Source organism: Xyrauchen texanus, chromosome 2, assembly GCF_025860055.1.
Source record: "Xyrauchen texanus isolate HMW12.3.18 chromosome 2, RBS_HiC_50CHRs, whole genome shotgun sequence".
Taxonomy (NCBI): domain Eukaryota; kingdom Metazoa; phylum Chordata; class Actinopteri; order Cypriniformes; family Catostomidae; genus Xyrauchen; species Xyrauchen texanus.
Genome location: NC_068277.1, coordinates 20,353,684 through 20,375,753, shown reverse-complemented (window position 1 = coordinate 20,375,753; position 22,070 = coordinate 20,353,684). Strand labels below are relative to the sequence as shown.

Genomic DNA, 22,070 nt, shown 5'->3' with positions numbered 1-22,070 from the left:
CCTGATTGTGTGGACAAACAGGCATCATATATCCATTAAAATACCTTTGTGTTCCGAGGAACAATAAAGTCATACGAGTTTGAGACAACATAAAGGTGAGTAATGAGATAATTATAATTTTGAAGCGAACTATTAATTAAAAAAATAAATTGGCCAACAGTGACTTTTCAGTGGTGCGGGCAAAAAGTCCACCAGTGATGTTTTGTCATGAGTGTGTTGGAAAAGTATGTGTTTAGTACCACAATGGAGCCATACCTCAGCAGCCTAAGTTCATCAGCTGAAAAGTTATCAGTATTATAACATTATGCTGATTAATTGTGTACAATAAGACAAATTTAGAAAGTAACAGTAGTCGATTTATTCATGTTGACATTAAGCACTGTATGTCAGAAACATCTGCAACATCTCTAGAACTTGAAAATGTTGAGTCTTTTTAACTTTTTTATTTAACACATACAGATTCCTCAGATTCATAAAACTCAATAAATTAACACAGTTTTCATTTTAGCGCAATTAACTTTTTAGGAAATTTACTAATACGTAAGAGAGGTAAACAAGTGCTTGTTCTTTGTTGTGCATTGAATAAAATTAGAAATGGAGTGTTAATCAAGAATATGTCACTGAAAGTGTGAGTGTACTAGTGTCTGTCTAGCTATCAAGGCTCATGAGCAGAGCAGTTCCTCTCTTGATCCAGTGATCATAAGGCACAGCACCAGACTTCAGGTCAACTGCCACCACAAAAGATGGCTGGCCGGAACCGCCAGACCGCACAGGGTAGTAGTAACATGGACAGGAATACGTATCTACACACAGACACACAAGAAAAACAACACTGAGCAATCACTGAAACGATTGACTGACAAACACCATAGCTGAATTTGAAGCAGAAGATTCAATAAAAAAGGAATGTGAATAAAGAGAGTGTGCTGAGTTCATCCATGACAAAAATAAATGCAAAGAGAGTGTGTGTTTACTCTTGGCGACCCTCTTGCGGCTCTCCACAGGTTTGAAGTGGATGTTGGGCATGGGACAGACCAGCTGCATGGGCTCTGCCTCCACCAGACAGGAAGCTTTCTTATCCCAGCCTGCTCCCTCGAGATACAGCCCCTGGATGAGTACTCCATCCTGCGAGAGAGGAGAAAATGAGAACTGGAGCACAATGAGAGACAAAAAAGGCATTTTTACACAAATGAGCTAAAGAAATATTTTACCCCAAAATGAATATTATGCCATCATCTTACTCATCTATTATTCACTTGTCATTCCAAACACACATGACTTTCTTATATGGAACAAAAAAGGAGATATTTTAAAGGATGTTCTGTTTTGTTCTTTACAATGCAAAGGTGGTATAAAATCTGCATCTGAAGTGGCACAAATAGAAAATGTGTCTTTACACAGACTGTTTAATGTTTCTTACAGGTTGCATTAATGCATTTACACAGTAATAACAATTGCATAAACAATGTAATGAGATTAATATTTTAAATATAAAATTAAGAAAATAGAAATATGAGGAGTCGCATGACGCCATGTGAGATTCGGATGTGTGAACGGCGAGCTCTGCGCACTTTGCTAATTTTAACACTATTATTGTCATAAACCGCTGAGATTTGTTACACCCTGTTCAAAAACTGTTCAAGGAAAACAATATGTCAAAGAATTAAAAATCCTTGGGCTCCGTAGACATTTTAAGACACTAACGTCCTCAAGCTGATGCCCCTGAGCAGCAGGCCACGGACCTGGGAGTCGATTTGGCCGGTGAAGTGTGGGAAATTCGGCGAGAATTGTTGAACATGTCACCAATGCTGATGAAGGTCTTTGCTTACTTGGAGGATCTTGCTGTAATGCGTCGATCGATCACTGCCATGTAGATGAAATTCACTGAGGTGGTTACAAGAGTGGGGGATGTCGAGAAACGGATCAATTATCTGGAGTAATCAGAGAGGGAATTAGCTGCTAATCCGCTAGCTAATCCTACCAAGGTGGATGTGGAGCGCGTCTGGGAGAAACTGGAGGATATGGAGAATCATAGTTGGTGGAATAACATCTGTATTGTTGGAATTCCAGAGGGAGCAGAGGGTAAGAATATGGTGGAATTCGTGAATGGGCTCCTTCTGAGTCTGCTCGGCATAACAGGCCATAAACTGGCAATCAAACGAGATCACAGGATTCCAGGTCGGCGATCCGCTGAGGGAGACAGGCCCCGATCAATTCTGGCCAAATTTCTGAGATCATCCAATAAAGATAAGTGTTATGCGAGGAGAGGAGTAAAGCAAGGCTTTCTTGGAAAAACCACAGTATTAACTTGTTCCCAGACTTTGCAAATTCGACAAGAGAGAAACATGATCGATTCAAGGAATGCAAGAAACTCTTACATCAATGAAAGATCGCTTTTGCACTGATGTACCTGGCCAAATTGAGAATAGATGCTAAGGATGGCCGTAAAACATTCACGTGCCCACAGCAAGCATTGTACTTCATAAAGTCTATGGAGTAAATTATTTTTTGGTACTCACATTGCTGTCTTATGTACATGTGATTTTTTATTTTTTATTTTTAATACATTTCCAAAGATTTCAAACAAACTTCTTTCACACTGTCATTATGGGGTATTGTTTGTAGAATTTTGAGGAAAATTATTAATTTAATCCATTTTGGAATAAGGCTGTAACATAACAAAATGTGGAAAAAATGAAGCGCTGTGAATACTTTCCGGAGGCACTGTATATATATATATATATATATATATATATATATATATATATATATATATATGTTTAGCTTTTCTTTGTTATCTATATAATCAATAAAAAAATTATAATTAGAAGAATATAGAAATATTAAATGAATGAAAGTATGAAATCATACTTTTAAATATGAAAATAAATTATTAAATATATGCTCTATCATGACAACAACAAAGCTTAAGGCTGCTTTGATTTACACAGAACCAAAGCAGCATCAGAACTGCCTTCAATACTAGGGGATAAGGTTGATCAGAGCAGGCAATTGCATTTTTATGCACAATTTTGAGCAGCCTCAACTCGGCTGTGTAAAGACCCTTTACCATTTTCATTCATTTCATATTTCTATAGCCATAATGTCATATTTTAAACATTAAAATCATAATATTAATATGTCACTTCAGATGCAGCTTCTGTGCTGCTTTTTCAGTGTAAAGACACCTAAAGACATTAAGACAGGCCCTGGGATGTTTTAAGCAGTGGTGACATACCACACGAGGCAGCAGAGAGCAAGCATGCAAGAGAGAGAGATGATGAGTTCAGAATGGAATACTACCTATACTACTCTTACTACTTCTGCTATATCATCTATGGCAGAAACAGATAGAGTAGTATGGTAATATGCCATTCGGAACCCGGCCAGAGACAGATAGACAGATGTAAATGTCACGTGCATCAGCACCGAATGGACAGGGGATGGCAGCAGCTACTCACCTTGGGAGGGAAAAGTAGATTTTTGTCATCCACAGTGCTGACAGTGAACTCCCAGGAAAGAGTGTCTACAGACACCTGCACAGCAAAAACAACACTGCTATCAGGAACACTGGTTGATAAATAGGGATTTGGCAGCTTTTAAAATACTGTTTATGTTGTTTAGTGGATCCTCAGTTCTTATTAGGCCACCTGCCGGTGTGTGTGTGGGGACATAATACATTGGGCATTACTTTGTTCTGCTTTCTGTCAGTCCTTCCTTTTACTGCAGAATTGACTGCTTTAGAGTAGGGGTTTGGTGGTCATCAGATGTGGCTCATGAAGCCACTGTGCAGTTCAGACTATTATATTGGGAGAGTGTGTGAGAATGGCTGTTTGCAGAACCCAAATGAAATAGGGAATAAACATTATCACTGGGGCATTTAAGAGGTAATGGAGCAAAACTGGGCAGCGCTCCCTACAGACTGTGTGTGTGTATAACTGCAGAGCTGCAAAGTGTGTGTGTGTGTTGTGTGTGTGTGTGTGTGTGTGTGTGTGTGTGTGTGTGTGTGTGTGTGTGTGTGTGTGAGAAAGAGTGTTTGAATAAAAAATTCAGAAAGGTCTTGCAGTGCTTGTGTTACAGTGTGTTGTACACTGTAATGACAATTATGTATATTTAATATGCTTTCTTATCAAAAATTTAACTGTAGCCAATATGGCTGTATTACTAAACACTGATTTATGAAAATACTACTGCTAGTACACATGGAATAGGATAGGAATTAAAATTTCACATAAAAAAAATCTTTATGTACTTTTGAGCACCCCCCCAGTAACTGGTCCAAACAGTACTAAACACAAACAATCCTTTTTTTTTTTTGTTAACTTAAGTACCATTTGTTACAAAACTCTGAATGTGTATCTTTAAAGGAATACTGAGTTAAGCTTAACTGACAGCATTTGTAGCATGATGTTGATTGCCACATTCGTATTTTGACATAAATAACATATATGTTAGCATGATTTTAGTGTGATAAAACTACCTACTAACCTTGCATTGACGACGTAAAGCCGTAAACCCAAAACGACGATTTAAACAACTTTACAACTCAAATAATACAGCAGAATGGGACACGTTTTTAGAAGTTGAAATTGTTCCAGAAACACATCAAAGTGGCCATCTAGTGCATGTTTACATAAAGCAAATATTTAAAAATAGTGCAGATGGGCACAAGAAAGTTTTTAGGATGCTTTTATGCTCAAAACAAAATGTGGGTCTCCTTTTAAAAGTTATAACTTGACAGCATTTTTTAAAAGTGGCACAGGATGCATGAAAACTGTCAAAGATGACTGTCTAGGGCATGTTTATATTTATTTAAACTACACATGGGTACAAGTTGTCCTGTGTCACTGGTGTCCTGTGTCACTAGGCCTATAGTATCTGTCCTGTTCTCTCTCTGTTTACTGACTGAACACCAGTGGTCGATGCCAGGGGTGTGATGATGTTAAAGTAGGCATGGAGCCTCTAATGAGCCTCTAAATCAGTGGTTCTCAACGTTTTTTGAACAAACGCCCCCTGACCTCTTCATGATCCTCTTAACGCCCCCCTAAAAAAAACAAAAACACTTCAGAAATACTATTACAGCCAAACAATTGCAACGCTGATACCTGAAGCCTGAGTTTTTGGTAAAAAAAAAAAAACTGAAACAGAAGTTTCTTATTGTATTTAAACTACATGTAAAAGCCTGAAGTTGAGTAATATTGTGTTTGGAAAAAAATGCAAAAACACATGGATTGTTTGAAAGGTATTGCAAATGTATTTAGAAATTCAAACAAATTCAGGCTCACACACAAATTTTTTTAAAGGGTAACTAAACCCTAAACCAACTTTTTTTAGTTAATGATCTGTAAGCATGGGGCTTTATTAGTACTGGTCATTGATTCAAGTAATTTTTTTGACATTTGTGTATAAAGTGTTTTAATTCTACAATATATGGTGTAAAAACGTCTGAGTGCTGCCCTCTTCAGGTTGAACGGTGGCTACTGCAGTTGAATTTTCCTATTGGCTGTTGCGGTACTTCGTGACGTAAGCGGTGACAGCTGACGTAAGCAGGTTCCAGCTCACCACGCCAGATTCATGTACATGTCGTCTTGCGACCGTGTGAGGAATAATAATAACATAGAGTCTGACAGCAGCTGTCAATTAATCCATCACTACGAGTCTCAGGTGCCCCCGCTCAGCCCCGCACTCGGTTCGTTCCATCTATCCCCGCCGGGGTCTGCCCACTTTTCCAGCATTTTCAAATATTTCTAGTGGGTGGAGTCAGACTCTGAGCAGGTGTTTAGTTACCCTTTAAGATGAACCAATCACGTGAACAATAACGTAACTAACCTAAATGGCCAATGAAAAAGCAGCGGTCGTTCACGCACTCAATTAGGCAATATATACTTGGCTTCAAATTTGAATAGCCTACAAACGGTCATTTGATTTCAAATGACGAACAAAGACGACAACAGCTCGGCCACCTGAACTGAACCGAAGAAAAAAACGACGTCAAAAACAGCCACTTTTTTTTAATTAATTATGGTCATTAGTGTGAGCCCTGAGCACTAATTATGTGCCTAATTATGTATTCCGCGTTATGTACAGAAAAAGCCGGTGAAAGCTTGCCTCTATTTTGCGCTGAATTTTTTTTTTTTATTCTGTATAATCCATGGATAATCCAGGCAATCTGCACTGTCTCATCTAATTGTCTGTAGTGTTTGTAAGTATAAGATGGTACAAAATCAACCACGTGTTTGATGCCCTGAGAGTGTGCTATGACTGTTGAGTATGTGTGTGAATATGTATGAGCCTTGTGATGTGTTGTTGAGGGTGCGTGAGTCTCACGTTGTGCTGGCGTGCAGAGCTCTGTAGTACGGCGGTGAGGAAGCCCGTGGGGAAGGTAAACCCAGACAGCCAGAAGAGGATAGGAGGGCGAGCAGTCTCCGCCCAGCGAGCAAACTGCTCCACGCGCTGGCACAGGTCCCGCGTCCAAGATGCCAAGGGCTTCAGAGATGGGTATGCCTGAGGGTAAAAAATTTGATGTAGAGAGAGTCTCACTAACAATATGTGTTGTTCACTTATTAATGATTTTACTATTCCTCGAGAGAGAATTCAATTTTGTACAGGAATTTAACACAAGAAGAATGAAATCTTGAAAAGGGCGAAACATCAACTCCAACTCTACAAAACAACTTACTGACATCTATCTGTTACAATAAGGCCTTTTATTCAGTATTGTGTAATTTTGAGTTCAGCTGGTTTATTGGTGGGTTATAACTGCCCATGGCCATAGAAAAGGAGGAAACAAAGGAAGAGTTTGGATGAGACACATTACTTTCTGTCATGAAGAATATCTTGGGTGACTGAACCGCAGAATATTAAATTACAATTGAACTTGAAAGACATTTAAACAAATCTTACATAACCCGTTCAAATTGTGCAATTAAACTAATATAAACAAGTCAGAGCAAAATGGTGTGGTGCAATATTTTCCCTATTTTACTTTAACCAAAAACGTGTTCATCTTTCAATGTTATTTTGATCTTCAAAGAACAAAGAAATTATTATTTGATAAAAAAAAAATAAAAAAAGATAACGTAAGTGTTGCATGTGCCAAAGGAATTAGCATTTCAAACACAACGACTGGCACACAAAACTAGGAAAATGCTTGATTAGTTACATTCCACGCTGTGCCATAATTAATTTTTTTATAATTTTTTTATGCGTTTAGGTTTTCTCTGGCATGAAAATGAGAACGTTTTTTTTTTTTATATTTCTAGATAGAATAAATGCTGTTGCTTTTACTCTTTGATACTGGGGCATTATAGAGCAAAATGAATTATGATAAGAGAAGGTTTAGATATAGTATCTGCTGTTGTTATAATCTAGAGGCAGTCAGGGGCAGTAGTTCCCAAACTAACAATTAACAATTATATTTTTATAAATTAACATTAACCAAGATTAATGCTGTTTACAAATATTGTTTATTGTCAGTTCTTGATACCTATTGCATTTACTAATGTTAACAAATAGAACCATATTGTGAAGTGTTACCAATATATTATTTTAATTGTATGGTATTTATACATCATAGCAGTATTTTTTGTACTACATTTAATTTATTCTGATAAACAAATAAATAAATAATCATTGTATTACAGTACTTAAAATGTAAATCCTCATAAAGAATAATGGTAACAGTGTTCTTATTTGTCATGAAAAATTAAAATTCAAAAAATCCAAATGGTCTAAAAAAGCCATCACTTTCTTTATGCCTTTTTCTTTCAAATATTATAATTTCTAATTTGTGAGATGCACCTCCTTAGGGGGGTGAACAAAGAAACAAGGAAAATCTGAACAAGGACCTCCCTCAAAACAGGTACCAAATAAGTGAAAAAAGGACACCAGATGCAATAAATAATGTGAGTGTTATCTTTTTATAGCCTTTAAGGTTACGAAGGGTTATGTCAAAGTGACATATGAGGGCTGACACCACCACCACTCACATCCAAGCAGTTATAATAGAGCATGAAAAAGGGAAAGATAGGAGGAAAAAGAGAAATGACGAGTCAGTACCAAATGAAAGTCATACATCTCAGCACAGATACAACGAGTCACTGCCAAAATATAACGCTGGACAGATAGAGAAGAACTGAGCTTTCAGTGTTAAAGATTGATGTATGGAGAGGGAGATAAAGACAGAGAGAGAGAGAGAGAGAGAGAGACAGTAATGAGGGACCGCAGACAGCAGAAGAAGAGACCCAGATGGATAGGAAGATTTAATGGTTGCTCTCCTGTTGTTTGGGAAAAGACGTGTAAAAAAGGATGGAGCAGGGAGGGATGGATGGTCTCCGTTTGGATCAGTAATAGGTTGCAGGCATTCTGGAGATCTTCAAGAAAACATGGCTGTGTTTATTCAGCTTATTACCTCAGCAGTGACCCAAGAAGAACCCCCCCACACACACACACAAATCTAAATTAGTAAACCTATCTGAACCTACTCATAATGACGCTATATCAGACAAGGTCAGAGAGACACAGACTACCCTTGACAACCTGAAACACACACACACACACACACACACACACACACACACACACACACACACACACAGGTATTAGTAAAGTAAATCTTGCAGACGAAAGCTTATGAGCGATGCATTCTTGACATTTATAAATTTAGCAGCTCTCAATCAATAATAAACAAGAAGGTGTGTGTGCTCTAACTGTTACTCTGTTCACCTCATCCTTCACAGAGGAACCCTCTCAAGCATTCATTTACACATTTCTGCTGCTCTCTGTTGAACACACATCTCTGACCTCACATCCCACTCTCACACACTCACACATCACTTTATTACAACTACAACATGACCCTGTGTGTGAGTGTGTTTGAGTAATAAGCTCCGTTCCAAAACCTAGAGAGCTGCATATCTAGACAGCATTTAGGCATCACAGGTGAACTATTGGGTTGTTCCAAAATGTAAGTAGTATAATAATGCTGCCCTCTAAGATTTTGGCCAAATTCTGAGGAAATCAGCCCATTAATGGCTTACTTATAGCGGTTTCTGCATATTAAATTGGGATAGGAGGAAGTATTTTACAGTCCAAAAAGTTACACACTTCAGCTTTGAAAATAGTCTATTTTACCAAATATTTGTGTCTGAGAATCAACTGAAGGTACAGTCTCCTGTGTATTTCATAGTGCTATTTGTGTGGCATACAAATGTAGATTTGCTACATTTACGTACAGCGTTCCAAATCAGTCACTATGTTGTTCCATTTCAATTAGTATGCTGCCAATGCACCATATTTTCGCGAGTCCACAGTGGTGGGTGGAATTTCTCATTGGCTAGCGGAACTGTAGTTGATTGGCATTTTGTGTATAGCCGGTCACTGCTGAATAGTGTGTCATGCGGTTAGATTCTTAATTTTTAAACATTGTAAGATGCCTTTGAAAATGTCTCAACAATGTATACAGTGAATGGCTGTCCCAATAGTTGAGAGAAACTAAAGTTTGGCTAAAATAGCAATATTATGATCAGAAGCCATTTACAAAAGCACAGTGCTTCTGTCCCAGATGCTTCTCCATCCATCAGCTGCCTACAGAAGGATTTGCTTTGGAACATCTGTTTGAAAAGCATTAGAAATAATTAGTTTGTGTTCTTTTCACTTTAATGACAAGAAGTGAACAGCAGAGAATACTCATCTACAGGTATGGTTTATTACATTACATATAAACGAAAGCATCATTGTGCCAACGTATGTGTATGTACATGTGCTGAATGTTCATTAGAAACTTTTAGAGTATGTTCATTTCTTTTCATCATCTGCCTTTGCAAATGCTTTACATGTTTTGAAGAGACATTATTACTCAGTATAAAAATGTATGGAGTTATTCCTGAAATGTAGTGTAGAGTGGTGACGGTGTTGTTTCATGTTGCAATGGATGAATTCTACACTGGAAAACCATAATTTGTTTATGTGACATGTACAGTAGTAAGATGTTTTAAGTCATTTGAAATTAATTATAATATTATTGTAGCCAGCCCTGCATTTTCCTGCCTGAAATCCACTTTCTTTTGAGTGTCTTTGCAGGATGCCCATTTCTTCCCTTAATGAGAAAAAAGTTATTTGGAAAATAGTGTGGACATCAATTCTGTATCAATTCAATTTATTTGTAGTGCTTTTCATAATACATATTGTTTTAAAGTTGCTTTACAGAGAATAGTAACATTTTGTGTATAACGTACGTGTATCCAAATAAATGGAACAGTTTATTGTGTGGCTGCTAATGCCTCATGATTTCATACACAAGAACAATAAATTCAATCTATCAAATGTATCAGTCGTTCTGTCAACATCAAACTATTTAATGTAGGTTTAGGCTAGCATTAAAATACAGAGATTATGTATTACGCAATCCATACAAAATTATTGTATTTTATCCGAAAAACAACCGCAGCCTGAAATACACAATCATCCTGCTGTGATCTCTACAGTCTCTGCAGTAAGAACACAAGCTCGGTAGAACAGACTCTTCAGGTTCTGACTTGACTCAACATCTGCTTAAAATTAACATGATTATCTACAGTCCTCAAAATATGTCCAACTTTACAGCTGTGAAGGCACTGATATGCTTCAGAGCTTTTCAGGTTACTCGAAGCATCGATATATAAAGACTCAAAGTAACTAAAATGCTTCTTGTGCATTTGGTCTTCATCCACCCACATGTTAAAAATAACAGCAGGGAAGAAAAATATTGCTGTAAGTCTGTTTTCATTTGTTCCCAAGAATCTGTCATTTTTAATGCTGCATTAGTACATAATATAACTATAATAAAATATAATTGTTTATGCTTAACCGGAAGTTCCTCCCACATCGCCCTCAGGAATATTGTGGATAGTGTCTACCCTTACCTTCTCCCAGAGAGGAGGCACACGAGCATCATGGATACAGAGAAATGTCTCCTCTAGACTGCTGGACATCACAACCAGACCCTTAATGCCCTTCTCCAGCTCTAAGAGAGACAATCTACATATACAGCACAATTTAATACACTGATATTAGCATGTTCATATTCTTATGAACTCTGAAGACTAACACACTATCTCTCTCTCTCTCACACACACACACACACACACACAGACCTGATGGTGTGCAGCAGTATGTTGTATCTCTGGATCTCCTGCAGTAGTACTACATTTAGAGGTGAAAGATCATCCTTCAACAACTTCCTGGTGCCTTCATAGTCTATCTGACCAGGAATCTTCTGCAGCACATCAGCAGAAAGCTCCAATACCTAAACACACACGCACGCACGCATGCGCACGCACGCACGCACGCACGCACGCACGCACACACACTTTAATTAAACTGTCACAATTTCTGACAAGAGTCAAAGATTTCAGTTATTGATCTAAGATTCATGACACACACAAAAAAGTATCACACACACACACACACACACACACACACACACACACACACACACACACCTTGTCCTCTCTGGTCCCTCCAGTGCTGGAAGAGTCAGTGCTTGTGACCTGAGGCTGTAGTGAGAGCAGCGTGTGGAAGAGGGTTCGAGTCTCTGTGATCTGGCTGGCGATGTCAGCATTGGGGTGTTGGCCAAACAGTTCTGGGTGCTCCAGCGCTGGCAACTGACCAATGAACTCCACATATGTGGACTGAGCTCCATCACGAGGAACATAGTAAGTGTTCAGAGAGGAGAGCCTACACACACACACACACACACACACACACACACACACACACACACACACACACACACACACACACACATGTTGTGTTTCCATGTTTTATGGGGACTTTCCATAGACATTATGGTTTTTATACTGTACAAACTTTATATTCTATCCCCTAAACCTAACCCTACCCCTAAACCTAACCCTCACAGAAAACGTTCTGCATTTTTACATTTTCAAAAAACATAATTTAGTATGATTTATAAGCTGTTTTCCTCATGGGGACCGACAAAATGTCCCCACAAGGTCAAAAATTTCGGGTTTTACTATCCTTATGGGGACATTTGGTCCCCACAAAGTGATAAATACACGCTCACACACACACACACACAAACACACACATACACACACACACACAAACACAAACACACAAACAGGTGAATAGACCAAAAACATTTGATGTGTTTTTTCACATCAAGTCCAATCTTTAAATTTTTTTTTATATAAAACAATATATCTCTATGAACTCCTTCACACTGAGTGTGAAATATACTCTCCTGATTCATAAATTGTTTTCAGAACACATACGTCAACAAAGGGAACAGCAAATATTTCAGCATCAGTGTAATTTAGTCGTATCCAACTTAGTATTAATATTTTAGGTGCAAATAAATTTCAAGTGTGTGAAAATATTATACATTTGTGTTATTTAGTTGCATGTTAGTGTGAATAGTTTATGTGCATGAAAAGTTTATGATTGTATTAAACATCAGACTTGGCGTGAACAGGTCTTAAACCAGCTCATCTCAGCAATTAGATATAATAAAGATTACAGGGTAATTTTATGTACATTCACAAAACTATGTTAGTCAGTGTTCTTCTTGAGTGCATGTGAAAAAACTCAGAGCTTGTTAAGAGTAGCTGAACTGTTCATAACTACAGCTTCATCTGGTAATTTCTGCCAATTTCTATATCACCACAAGTCAGCCAATCCATGTTATTTCCTTTCTACTTCTACCAAAAACTTTAGAAGTGCCTCTACTGTGCACTCAAGTCACCGTGGAGGCAATGATTGAGGGTAATTATAGGATGTGGTTGCTAAAGTAACAGTTTTTTCTGCGTATGCCGTGTTGCTAGGTCATGAAAAACCAACAGACTCAGAGGAACTAGAAGACATTTACAGCGGGCTATTTAATGGCCCCATGGTGGAGCTGTTGCTCTTTATAAGAGCTGTACTGTAACAGCAGACCTCTGGCTGAAGGGGACACATGGGGATTTTCACAGGAAGGCAAAGAGATGTGTCAGGGGTCAAAGGTTGCATGCGTGTGTGTTGTGTATATGTGTGTGTGTGTGTGTGTGTGTGTGTGTGTGTGTGCGTGTGGAATGAGAAGATCTGCCTGTGTGTTTTTGGCTATTTTGTACTTTTGCAACCAGGCAAACATACTCTGGCCATTCAGAGGCGCTCTATCTCTTCATAATGTTTAAAACACTGGGATTGGTAGACATACAAAGACTAAAGTTATTGTGCAGTTTTTGGGCTAAATTGAGAGAACATTAGAGACTCTCTTTGATGTGTGTGTGTGCGTGTGTATGTGAGTAAGTTTGTGTGAACTCACTTAAAGAAAGATGTATCGATAACAGCAGGACAGTAATAGTGGTTGATGTAAGTGGTAAGCAGACGCCGATCCCAGTCATCAGTCACGTGACCTCCATAGTTGATCCCAGCGATGAGGAACTTGAGAGAATCCCAGGGGATCTCCTCATACTCATCCAGATAGAGACTCAGAAGATTCTCACTCACCTGAGAGGGAGATAGAGGTATAATTACCATAAGTAAGCCATGAGAGTTTAACCTGTTACAGCTTCCTCACTTTCTGTACCTCAAAGTCAGAATCATTAAAGCTGTAGTTGATGTTCCAGCCGAGCTGCAGGAACTTCCTCCTTTCCAGTATGATGCTATGGAAGAAGCACAGAGTGAAGAGCAACTTGCGGTACTGCAGTGGCCGTGAGCAGCGCGAGAACTGAGACTCAGACACCAGCTGATAGAGACGCTTCATATTCCATTTTACCCCCTACAGAGACACACAATCACAATCACAAAGACAAAGACCACTGTAATTACAGCACACAAAACCTGAAACATCTGAGTACAGTGTGTGAAGTGTGTGTAGGTTTACTTCGCTGTATTTTAAAGTCTCTAGAAGTTAGAAAAAACATACACTTGGTTACGTCCAATTACATTGTGCGGACCAGTCAACGTTCCTCATGAGAAAAACAGCTTAATACACATATTAAAGGTGCACTCAGTAACTTTTGTCTTTGTGTTATCTTGGACTTACACTGACACCTAGTGGCTTGGATGCAGCATCATTTAAAATCAATAGTTTACACCCAAATGCCATTGTAGAAATTTTGCATTCACAGTCATCCACGATTACTTTAATCAATGAGTGAAAGTGTCAAATAACAGGACGGTAACTGAGATTAAGCGAGTAGTATTCTGCTGGTCATGTGATTCTAACATGGCAGTCCCCATGCGCTGATCCTCTTAATCTGGAATAAAAATCTTTTATAAGGTTACTGATATGACTGGAGTCTTCATTTTAATGTGAGTGGTCATGATTTCCTACATGTATTATATGTAGGAAAATTTATAATTCATGTCTTTAGGAGTTAAACTTGTTAATGAGGAAAAAATTACTGAGTGCACCTTTAAAAAATATCTTGATGAAACTCTAACACTGCAATAAAGTTTCTGTGAGGGCTAGGGGTCGAGGATTTAAAATATCCTTAGGTCAGTTGAAAACAATTTAAGTCAATGGAAAACAAGCATGTCTGTGCGTGTAAGTTTATGTGTGTGTTTGTATGTGTACCCTTGGTGGCTCAGTGGTTATTTTGATGCCCATCTGCAGGATAGCGATGGGGAATTCTGGGTGAGGGGAGGAGCTCAGCCACAGTCGGAAGTCTGGATGAGATTCTTGGACCTGTAACTCTTCCACCAACTTATCCAGCTCACACATCCAAGAGAGAGACAGGTGACAGTTAGCCAGGAACACCCAGTGGCCTGCCAGAGAGAGACAGAGAGAGAGACAGAGAGAGAGAGAGAGAGAGAGAGAGAGAGAGAGAGAGAGAGAGAGAGAGTTTGATTATTAATGTAAACTCGTTTGACATTTTCTGGAAAAAGAAGGAAAATATGAGTAGTGCTTGGGATACTATGGTGTTGTGGATGGTTGTCAGGTTATTAGTATGTATATACTGCCGTTCAAATGTTTGGGTTCACTTGACTGAAATGGCTCTCATTGTCTTACAAACCTTTTTATCTGAAGGTGTATGCTTAAATGTTTGAAATGAGTTTTGTAGACAAAAATATATTTGTGCCAACATATTAATTGATTTCATTACAAAACAAAAATTTAATATAATTTTTTTTTTTTTTTAAATGGATGACTTGGACCGAATAATAAAGAAAAGAAGCCAATAAGTGCCCAGCATAGATGGTAACTCCTTCAATACAGTTTAAAAAGTATCCCAGGGTGATACCTCAAGAAGTTGGTTGAGAAAAACAATACAGGGACTATCAAAAAGATATAAACATTGATATTTGAGGAAGCAACACACCATTGTGACGAGGAAGACGGCCAGGCCGGGCCATGATGGAGCACGGCTGGCACTGAATCAGTAGATCAGTGGGGGAGCGAGATAAAGGGATGGCCAGAGATGCCGGTTCGAGAGAGAGAGAGAGAGAGAGAGATGGCCATACTGATGGCATGAGAGATGGCATGTTTGTTTATTTAAGTTAACTTAAGTTTAAGTTTCTGTTTACTGTTCAGCTGGTTCCCGCCTCCTCCTTGGCCGACTTTATACTGTTACAGTGGTGCCGAAACCCGGGAGGGAGGAGGGATACGCTGTTGCGGAGTCATCGCCACTGCCATCCACTGGGGGAGCGAGCTGGTGTCCGCCAAATGGCAGAGGAGCCGCTGAGGACCGGGTAACAGCGCGTCCAGGAGCCGGAAAGCAAGTTCTTCTCTCTCTCTCTCTGTCTCTGCTCACCCTTTCCCTCTCCCCATGCCTCCCCTCGTCTTTCCCCCAGGTTCGTAGAAGGCGGGGTGGGCCATCAGCTGACAGAACGGCTGGAAGGGCAGCGTCTCCCCCCCAGAGAGGGGGGGAGTTAGTCAGACGGTGGCGCCCAGGCCTGAATTGGGCGGGGGAGGAGTGTGACTAGGAGGAGGGTGTGGCCGGGCCTCCTATGTTGGTTTTAAGTTTACCATTAAAGTTTATGTTTAATGTCCAGCCGGTTCCTGCCTCCACTTTGCCCGTCCTTATACAGTTACAACCATATTAAGAACCAAGGAAATGTAAACTTTTAAACAGCATCATTTGAGTAAATTCAGTTATTATTTTGTCTTGTATAATATATGTAAATATCTGGTGTGACTCAAAAATAGCTTCATCAGGGGAATACTAAATAAATATATATATATATATATATATATATATATATATATATATATATATATATATATATATAGACAGTATATACAGTTAAAGTCAGAAGTTTACATACACATAGGTTGTTATACCTAATTGTTTAACCACTCCACAGATTTAATATTAGCAAACTATAGTTTTGTGTAGGACATCTACTTGTGCATGACACAAGTAATTTTTCCAACAATTGTTTACATATTGTTTCACTTTTAATGAACCATACCACAATTCCAGTGGGTCAGAAGTTTATCTACACTTAGTTAACTGTGCAACTTGGAAAATTACAGCTTTTAGACAGTTAGCTTCTGATAGGAGGTGTACTGAATTGTAGATGTACCTGTGGATGTATTTTAAGGCCTACCAAGGCCTCGTGTAGGTCCAAAAAATTGTGGAACTACACAAGTCTGGTTCATTCTTGGGAGCAATTTCCAAACATCTGTAGGTACCACGTTCATTGGTACAATATGCCATAATTACCATGGAAAAAAGGCGAGGTTTGCAAGCTGAAGATCACCATCCCAACCGTGAAGCATGGGGGTGGCAGCATCATGTTGTGGGGGTGCTTTGCTGCAGGAGGGACTGGTGCGCTTCACAAAATAGATGGCCATGATCATGAGGAAGGAAAATGATGTGGATATGTTGATGCAACATCTCAAGACATCAGCCAGGAAGTTTAAGCTCGGTCGCAAATGGGTCTTCCAAATGGACCCCAAGCATACCTCCAAAGTTGTGGCAAAACGGCTTAAGGACAACAAAGTCAAGGTATTGGAGTGGCCATCACAAAGCCCTGACCTCAATCCACAAAGCCCTGACCTCAACCAGAACAGAAAAAGCAGGTTCAAGCAAGGAGACCTACAAACCTGACTCAGTTACACCAGTTCCGTCTGGAGGAATGGGCCAAAATTCCAGCAACTTATTGTGAGAAGCTTGTGGAAGGCTCAGCAAAACGTTTGACCCAAGTTAAAAAATGTAAAGGCAAAGTGTATGTATACTTCTGACCCACTGGGAATGTGATGAAAGAAATAAAAGCTTAAACAAATCATTGCTCTAATATTCACATTATTAAAATAAAGTCCTATTAAAGATCCTAACTGACCTAAGACAGGGAATGTTTTCTATGATTAAATGTCAGCAATTGTGAAAAACTGAATTTAAATGTATTTGACTAAGGTGTATGTAAACCTCTGACTTCAACAGTGAATATATATCTGTATGTAAAGTCTTAAAGATACAGTAGCAAAAACAACCTATTTAATTTAGGCCCTTTCAAATGAAAGAAAATCATATCTGATTGAAAAATTCACCTAGCTATAAGGAAGGATTGTTGAGAGAAAACCGATGAGGTGAAGTTGGGGAGGGAAATAAAATTATTAAAACAGAGGCGAAGAGAGAGAGAGGGAGAGAGATCACGTCACCATTCTTGACTCCCTCTTTGATCAGGCGTGTTGCGATGGGTGCCTGGCCCTGACCCAATGAGAGGGCAAAGAAGCGCTGACCCATGCCTGACGTCTCTGCCAGCTGAACCAGGGATGCTGTTGGGTCCACACCAGGGGACAGCACAAAGATCAGAGGAGTCCTTGTGGTGCTGTCTGCTACAACCTGACACATACACAAACAGAGAGTAAATGAGGTTTGGAATGAATGCAGATGGGCAAGAAAAGAAAATACAAAAGTCCAAATGCATATGAAAAAAAAAATACAAGAGAAATGAAAATGGGGAAAACAAATTGCATTTGGTAAACCGGAAACATATTTGATACATTTCATGAAGTCTCTCTCTCTTTCATTTGAAAGGGAGAGGTTGGCCAGCCAAAAAATAAAAAAAATACAAATTGGTATTGGTATTGGTTACTATGCTCCACAGATCCATAGAGGTTTTAAAGGGTTAAGAAGCAGTCTAATTTATAAAGCAGTCTCACATAACATTTTCTGATTTCAAAAACTGAAAATGTCAGTTCAATTTCACATTAATGTACTACAAAACTTTGTTGTTTTCACATCTTACCGACAATGAAATATGACTTATGTATTAGGAAGTGCTTGCAAATACTAAAATCCTTAGAGTACCCCCACCCCCCAGAGAGGTACTACAGTACTTGTGGTGCCCATCGAATGTAGACTTCTTCAACACACTGATTAGTTTGAAACAAGCTTAAAACGTGGTGCAAATGAATCAGAACATAATCAGTACATATTGGTGCAAATTCAAACATGAAACTTGACTTGTAAGAACTTGATATCACACACTTCGGATGAGGTTCCACAAATATGTCAGCTACAGATGTAGGATAACTCTCGTCATATGATTTGTGTGCTTTTTATAATCAAATATTGATTATCACAACCAAAACTCCTATTCTCATGAGTCAGCCTTCTATACTCATGTCTATGTGGTGAAGTTCAAGATCCAGGAAAAATCAAAAACCTTAACACTTTTTGAAAGAGGAATTATTATTTATTAATTTCTCACACATTCGCTTTTCCATTATGACAATAAATAATTTCACGGCCATAAAAATTCCATGCCCTGCTTGCAATCTCTCCCCTAATTTGAGAACCTCTGCTCTAAGGTGAGTCACTTCGTGTAAGTCACTCACAGCCTTCATATCGAGAATGGGCGGCTCTACAAACTGAGGGCCCAGATTGTTGATGACGAAGGCTGTAACACAGAGAGAGATGCGATCCTGTCGAAGAGATCTTACAATCAGCATCTTCTGCAGCTCATTACACCTACTGTCCCATTCTCCTGCACTCAGAGAGAGAGAACGAGAGACAAAGAAAGAGAGGACATACATGGCAGGGAGGCAAAGAGTTGCATTTAGAGTCATGAAGGGAGAGAGGGAAGAGAGAGTTTCAGAAACAGGCTGATAATGTGTCTCACTGGACTCATTTTAAAGGGGTAGTTCACCCAAAAATGAAAATTCTCTCATCATTTATTTACCCTCATTCCACCCCAGATAAATATGACTTTCTTTCTTCTGGAGAACACAAACAAAGAATTTTAGAAGAATATTTCAGCTCTGTTGGTCCTTACAATGCAACTGAATCATGATCAGACCTTTGAAGCTCCAAATATCACAAAGGCCACATTAAAGTAATCCATACAACACCAATGGTTAAATTAATGTCTTCTGAAATGATATGATAGGTGTAGGTGAGAAACAGATCAATATTTAAGTCTTTTACCATAAATCTCCACTTTCACATTAGTAAAAAGAATTATAGTAAAAAAAGAACTTAAATATTGATCTTTTTCTCATCCACAACAATCATATCGCTTCAGAAGATATAGATTTAACCTCTGGAGTCTTATGGATTACTTTTAAGTGGCATTTATGGTATTTTTGTAGCTTTAAAGATCTGGTCACCATTCACTTGCATTGTAAGGATCAACAGAGCTGAGATATTCTTCTAAAAACTTTGTGTTCAGCAGTAGAAAGAAAGAAATACACACCTGGGATGGCATTTTTGGGTGAACTATCCCATTAAAGAGGTCTCCAGAGATTAAATTTTTCAAACAATGGCATGATTCAATATGCCAAAAATGAACAAATGTCAAAATGAATACTGTCATTACCGTTACACCTGAAAAGAAAGGAAATGACAGACTAGCACTTACAATTAAAATACAGATACAATTTAATCAGCAATTTCTGTTTTACTATTCAAAAGCACAATCACCAACACAACCACAGACATTTGTCCATGTGTGTGCATGGCCTCTGTCCATGCACACACATTCATTACCAGGTAGTGGTGCTTTCTCTGGTTCTGGATAGGTGTACCAGAGATGCCAGTCTCGAGGCTGCTGCTCAAACGAGGCCATGAGTCCATGGAAATTAATCAGTTTATTCAGTTCTGTAATGTTGTCCCAGTTAGAGTCCAACAGCCAGCTAGAACAGGGGTTATCCATCTGTTTCTTCTTATCCAGCACCTAACACACATACACACATACACAAAGATGCCCAAGTCAGATTGCTTTATGTAACATGAGGACTTTTTTCATTTTTAATCAAGACAGTCCTTTCACAAGTATCTACTCTTCCCCCAGCAATCCTCACCAGTCCTCCCCGCAGGAAGAAGCCGTATTCATCCATGTTGAGTTTCTTGGATGCCTCCAGGATCTTGGCACACATGTGGAAACTGAACAGAAGCTTGTGACACTCAAACAGCCCACGACAGGTATACCTGCAAACCGATCAAAGACACTAACATGAAAACTTAAAATTATTTTCATTAAAAAAGTAGATAAAAGAAGTGCTCAAGACTAGTGAGTAGTGAGTATTGAGTTGCGACACTATACAGTACACTGCAATTTAAAAATACAAAGGCTCTTTTTTGCACCTCTGTCCTTTAGAGCTCTTTCTTTTCAATATTCATTTATTTAACTGCTCAGATTTGGATGGATGTTCTGAGTGCTACAAAATTCTTTACTACAAAAAATAAATGCAAATGCAATTAAATATTTTAGTCGACTGACAACCGTAATATACTGCCTGGCCAAAACAAAAGTCACCGTTTGGATTTAAATAGGCAGATACTTAAGAGCCTATGATTGGATCATTATTGCAATGATTAATATAAGACATATCCTGTGGTTGTGGAAAAGATGTTACTGCGTTTCGGAATTATTGGCCTGCATCAAGCAAAGAAAACAACGAAGGAGATTGCTGAAATCACTGGAACTGGGTTAACAACTGTCCAACACATTATTAAAATCTGGAAGGATAGTGGTGAACCATCAGCTTTGCAGAAGAAATGTGATCAGAAAAAAATCTTGAATAATCATGATCATAGATCACTAAAACGCTTGAAGTCAAATCATAAAAAATCGACAGTAGAACTCACGGCAATGTTTAATAGTAACAGTAAAAGCATTTCTACACACACAATGCAACGAGAACCTAAAGGATTGGGACTAAACAGCTGTTTGGCCACAAGAAAGCCACTTATTAGTGAGGCTAATCGGAAAAAAACAACTTAAATTTGCTAGGAAGCATAAAGATTGGACTGTGGAGCAAGGGCCATGTGGTCTGATGTGTCCAGATTTACCCGATTCCAAAGTAATGTGTGTGTCAGGGAAAGAAGGGAAACACATGAAACGATGCACCAGTCATGAATAGTGCCCACTGTACAAGCCTCTGGAGGCAGTGTTGTGATCTGGGGTTGCTTCAGTTGGTCAGGTCTAGGCTCAGTAATGTTATGCAGCAATAAAATGCAGTCAGCTGACTACCTGAATGTACTGAATGACCAGGTTATCCCATTAATGGATTTTTTCTTCTCTGAAGGCACAGGCATATTACAGGATGACAATGCCAAGATTTATCGTGCATGAGCATGAGGAATCTTTTTCAAATGTGAATTGGCCACATCCTGACCTTAACCCACTTGAAAGTCTTTGGGATGTGCTGGAGAAGATTTTACGGAGTGGTTAGACTCTCCTGTTTTTTTTGGTGAGGCAGTATATTTATGCATGTATTACAGTGAGTGTTTTTGCATGTGTGTGACCTGTAGACAGCGTAAGTGTGGTGTCTGTTGAGATTGTTGATCCTCTCCTCTAGTTTGTGGCTGCGGGGACTGCTCTCTATGCTAAGGATAAAAAGGGTGATGTAGGAGTCCAGAGAGAATTGATACATGGGATCCATACAGCCCAGATCATTCAGAACGAAGAACAGGATGGATGCCCTCTGTGCACACGGGCGGTAGGCCTGAAAACAAACACACACACACACACACACGCGCGCACACACACGCACGCACGCACGCACACAAAGAGAAAGCGGTGTCTATAGCTATCTGCCTCTTCTTTTATCAACATTCTCATCTCAGCAGTCTTTTTATCTCTCTCCCTTATTCAGAGCCACAATCTGTAATCCAATCTGGCAACCCTTTCAG

At 39.0% G+C, this 22,070-nt stretch overlaps 1 protein-coding gene across 1 annotated transcript in view; it reads right to left on the bottom strand.

Annotated features, from left to right (window-relative positions):
* Nucleotides 1-357: 357 nt before the first annotated feature.
* The window catches only part of dnah2 (dynein, axonemal, heavy chain 2), a 259,741-nt gene continuing 238,028 nt past the window's right edge, over nt 358-22,070 (bottom strand). The window contains exons 73-87 of the mRNA XM_052139940.1: nt 21,684-21,883; nt 20,237-20,363; nt 19,923-20,109; nt 18,773-18,921; nt 17,591-17,774; nt 14,561-14,751; nt 13,568-13,759; nt 13,304-13,488; nt 11,481-11,715; nt 11,133-11,284; nt 10,902-11,016; nt 6,328-6,504; nt 3,462-3,536; nt 975-1,125; nt 358-803 (exon numbers count right to left, since the gene is read on the bottom strand). Of these exons, the coding sequence (XP_051995900.1) occupies nt 649-803; nt 975-1,125; nt 3,462-3,536; nt 6,328-6,504; nt 10,902-11,016; nt 11,133-11,284; nt 11,481-11,715; nt 13,304-13,488; nt 13,568-13,759; nt 14,561-14,751; nt 17,591-17,774; nt 18,773-18,921; nt 19,923-20,109; nt 20,237-20,363; nt 21,684-21,883 (2,475 nt within the window). The 3' untranslated portion in view covers nt 358-648. The remainder of the gene's footprint in view (nt 804-974; nt 1,126-3,461; nt 3,537-6,327; nt 6,505-10,901; nt 11,017-11,132; nt 11,285-11,480; nt 11,716-13,303; nt 13,489-13,567; nt 13,760-14,560; nt 14,752-17,590; nt 17,775-18,772; nt 18,922-19,922; nt 20,110-20,236; nt 20,364-21,683; nt 21,884-22,070) is intronic.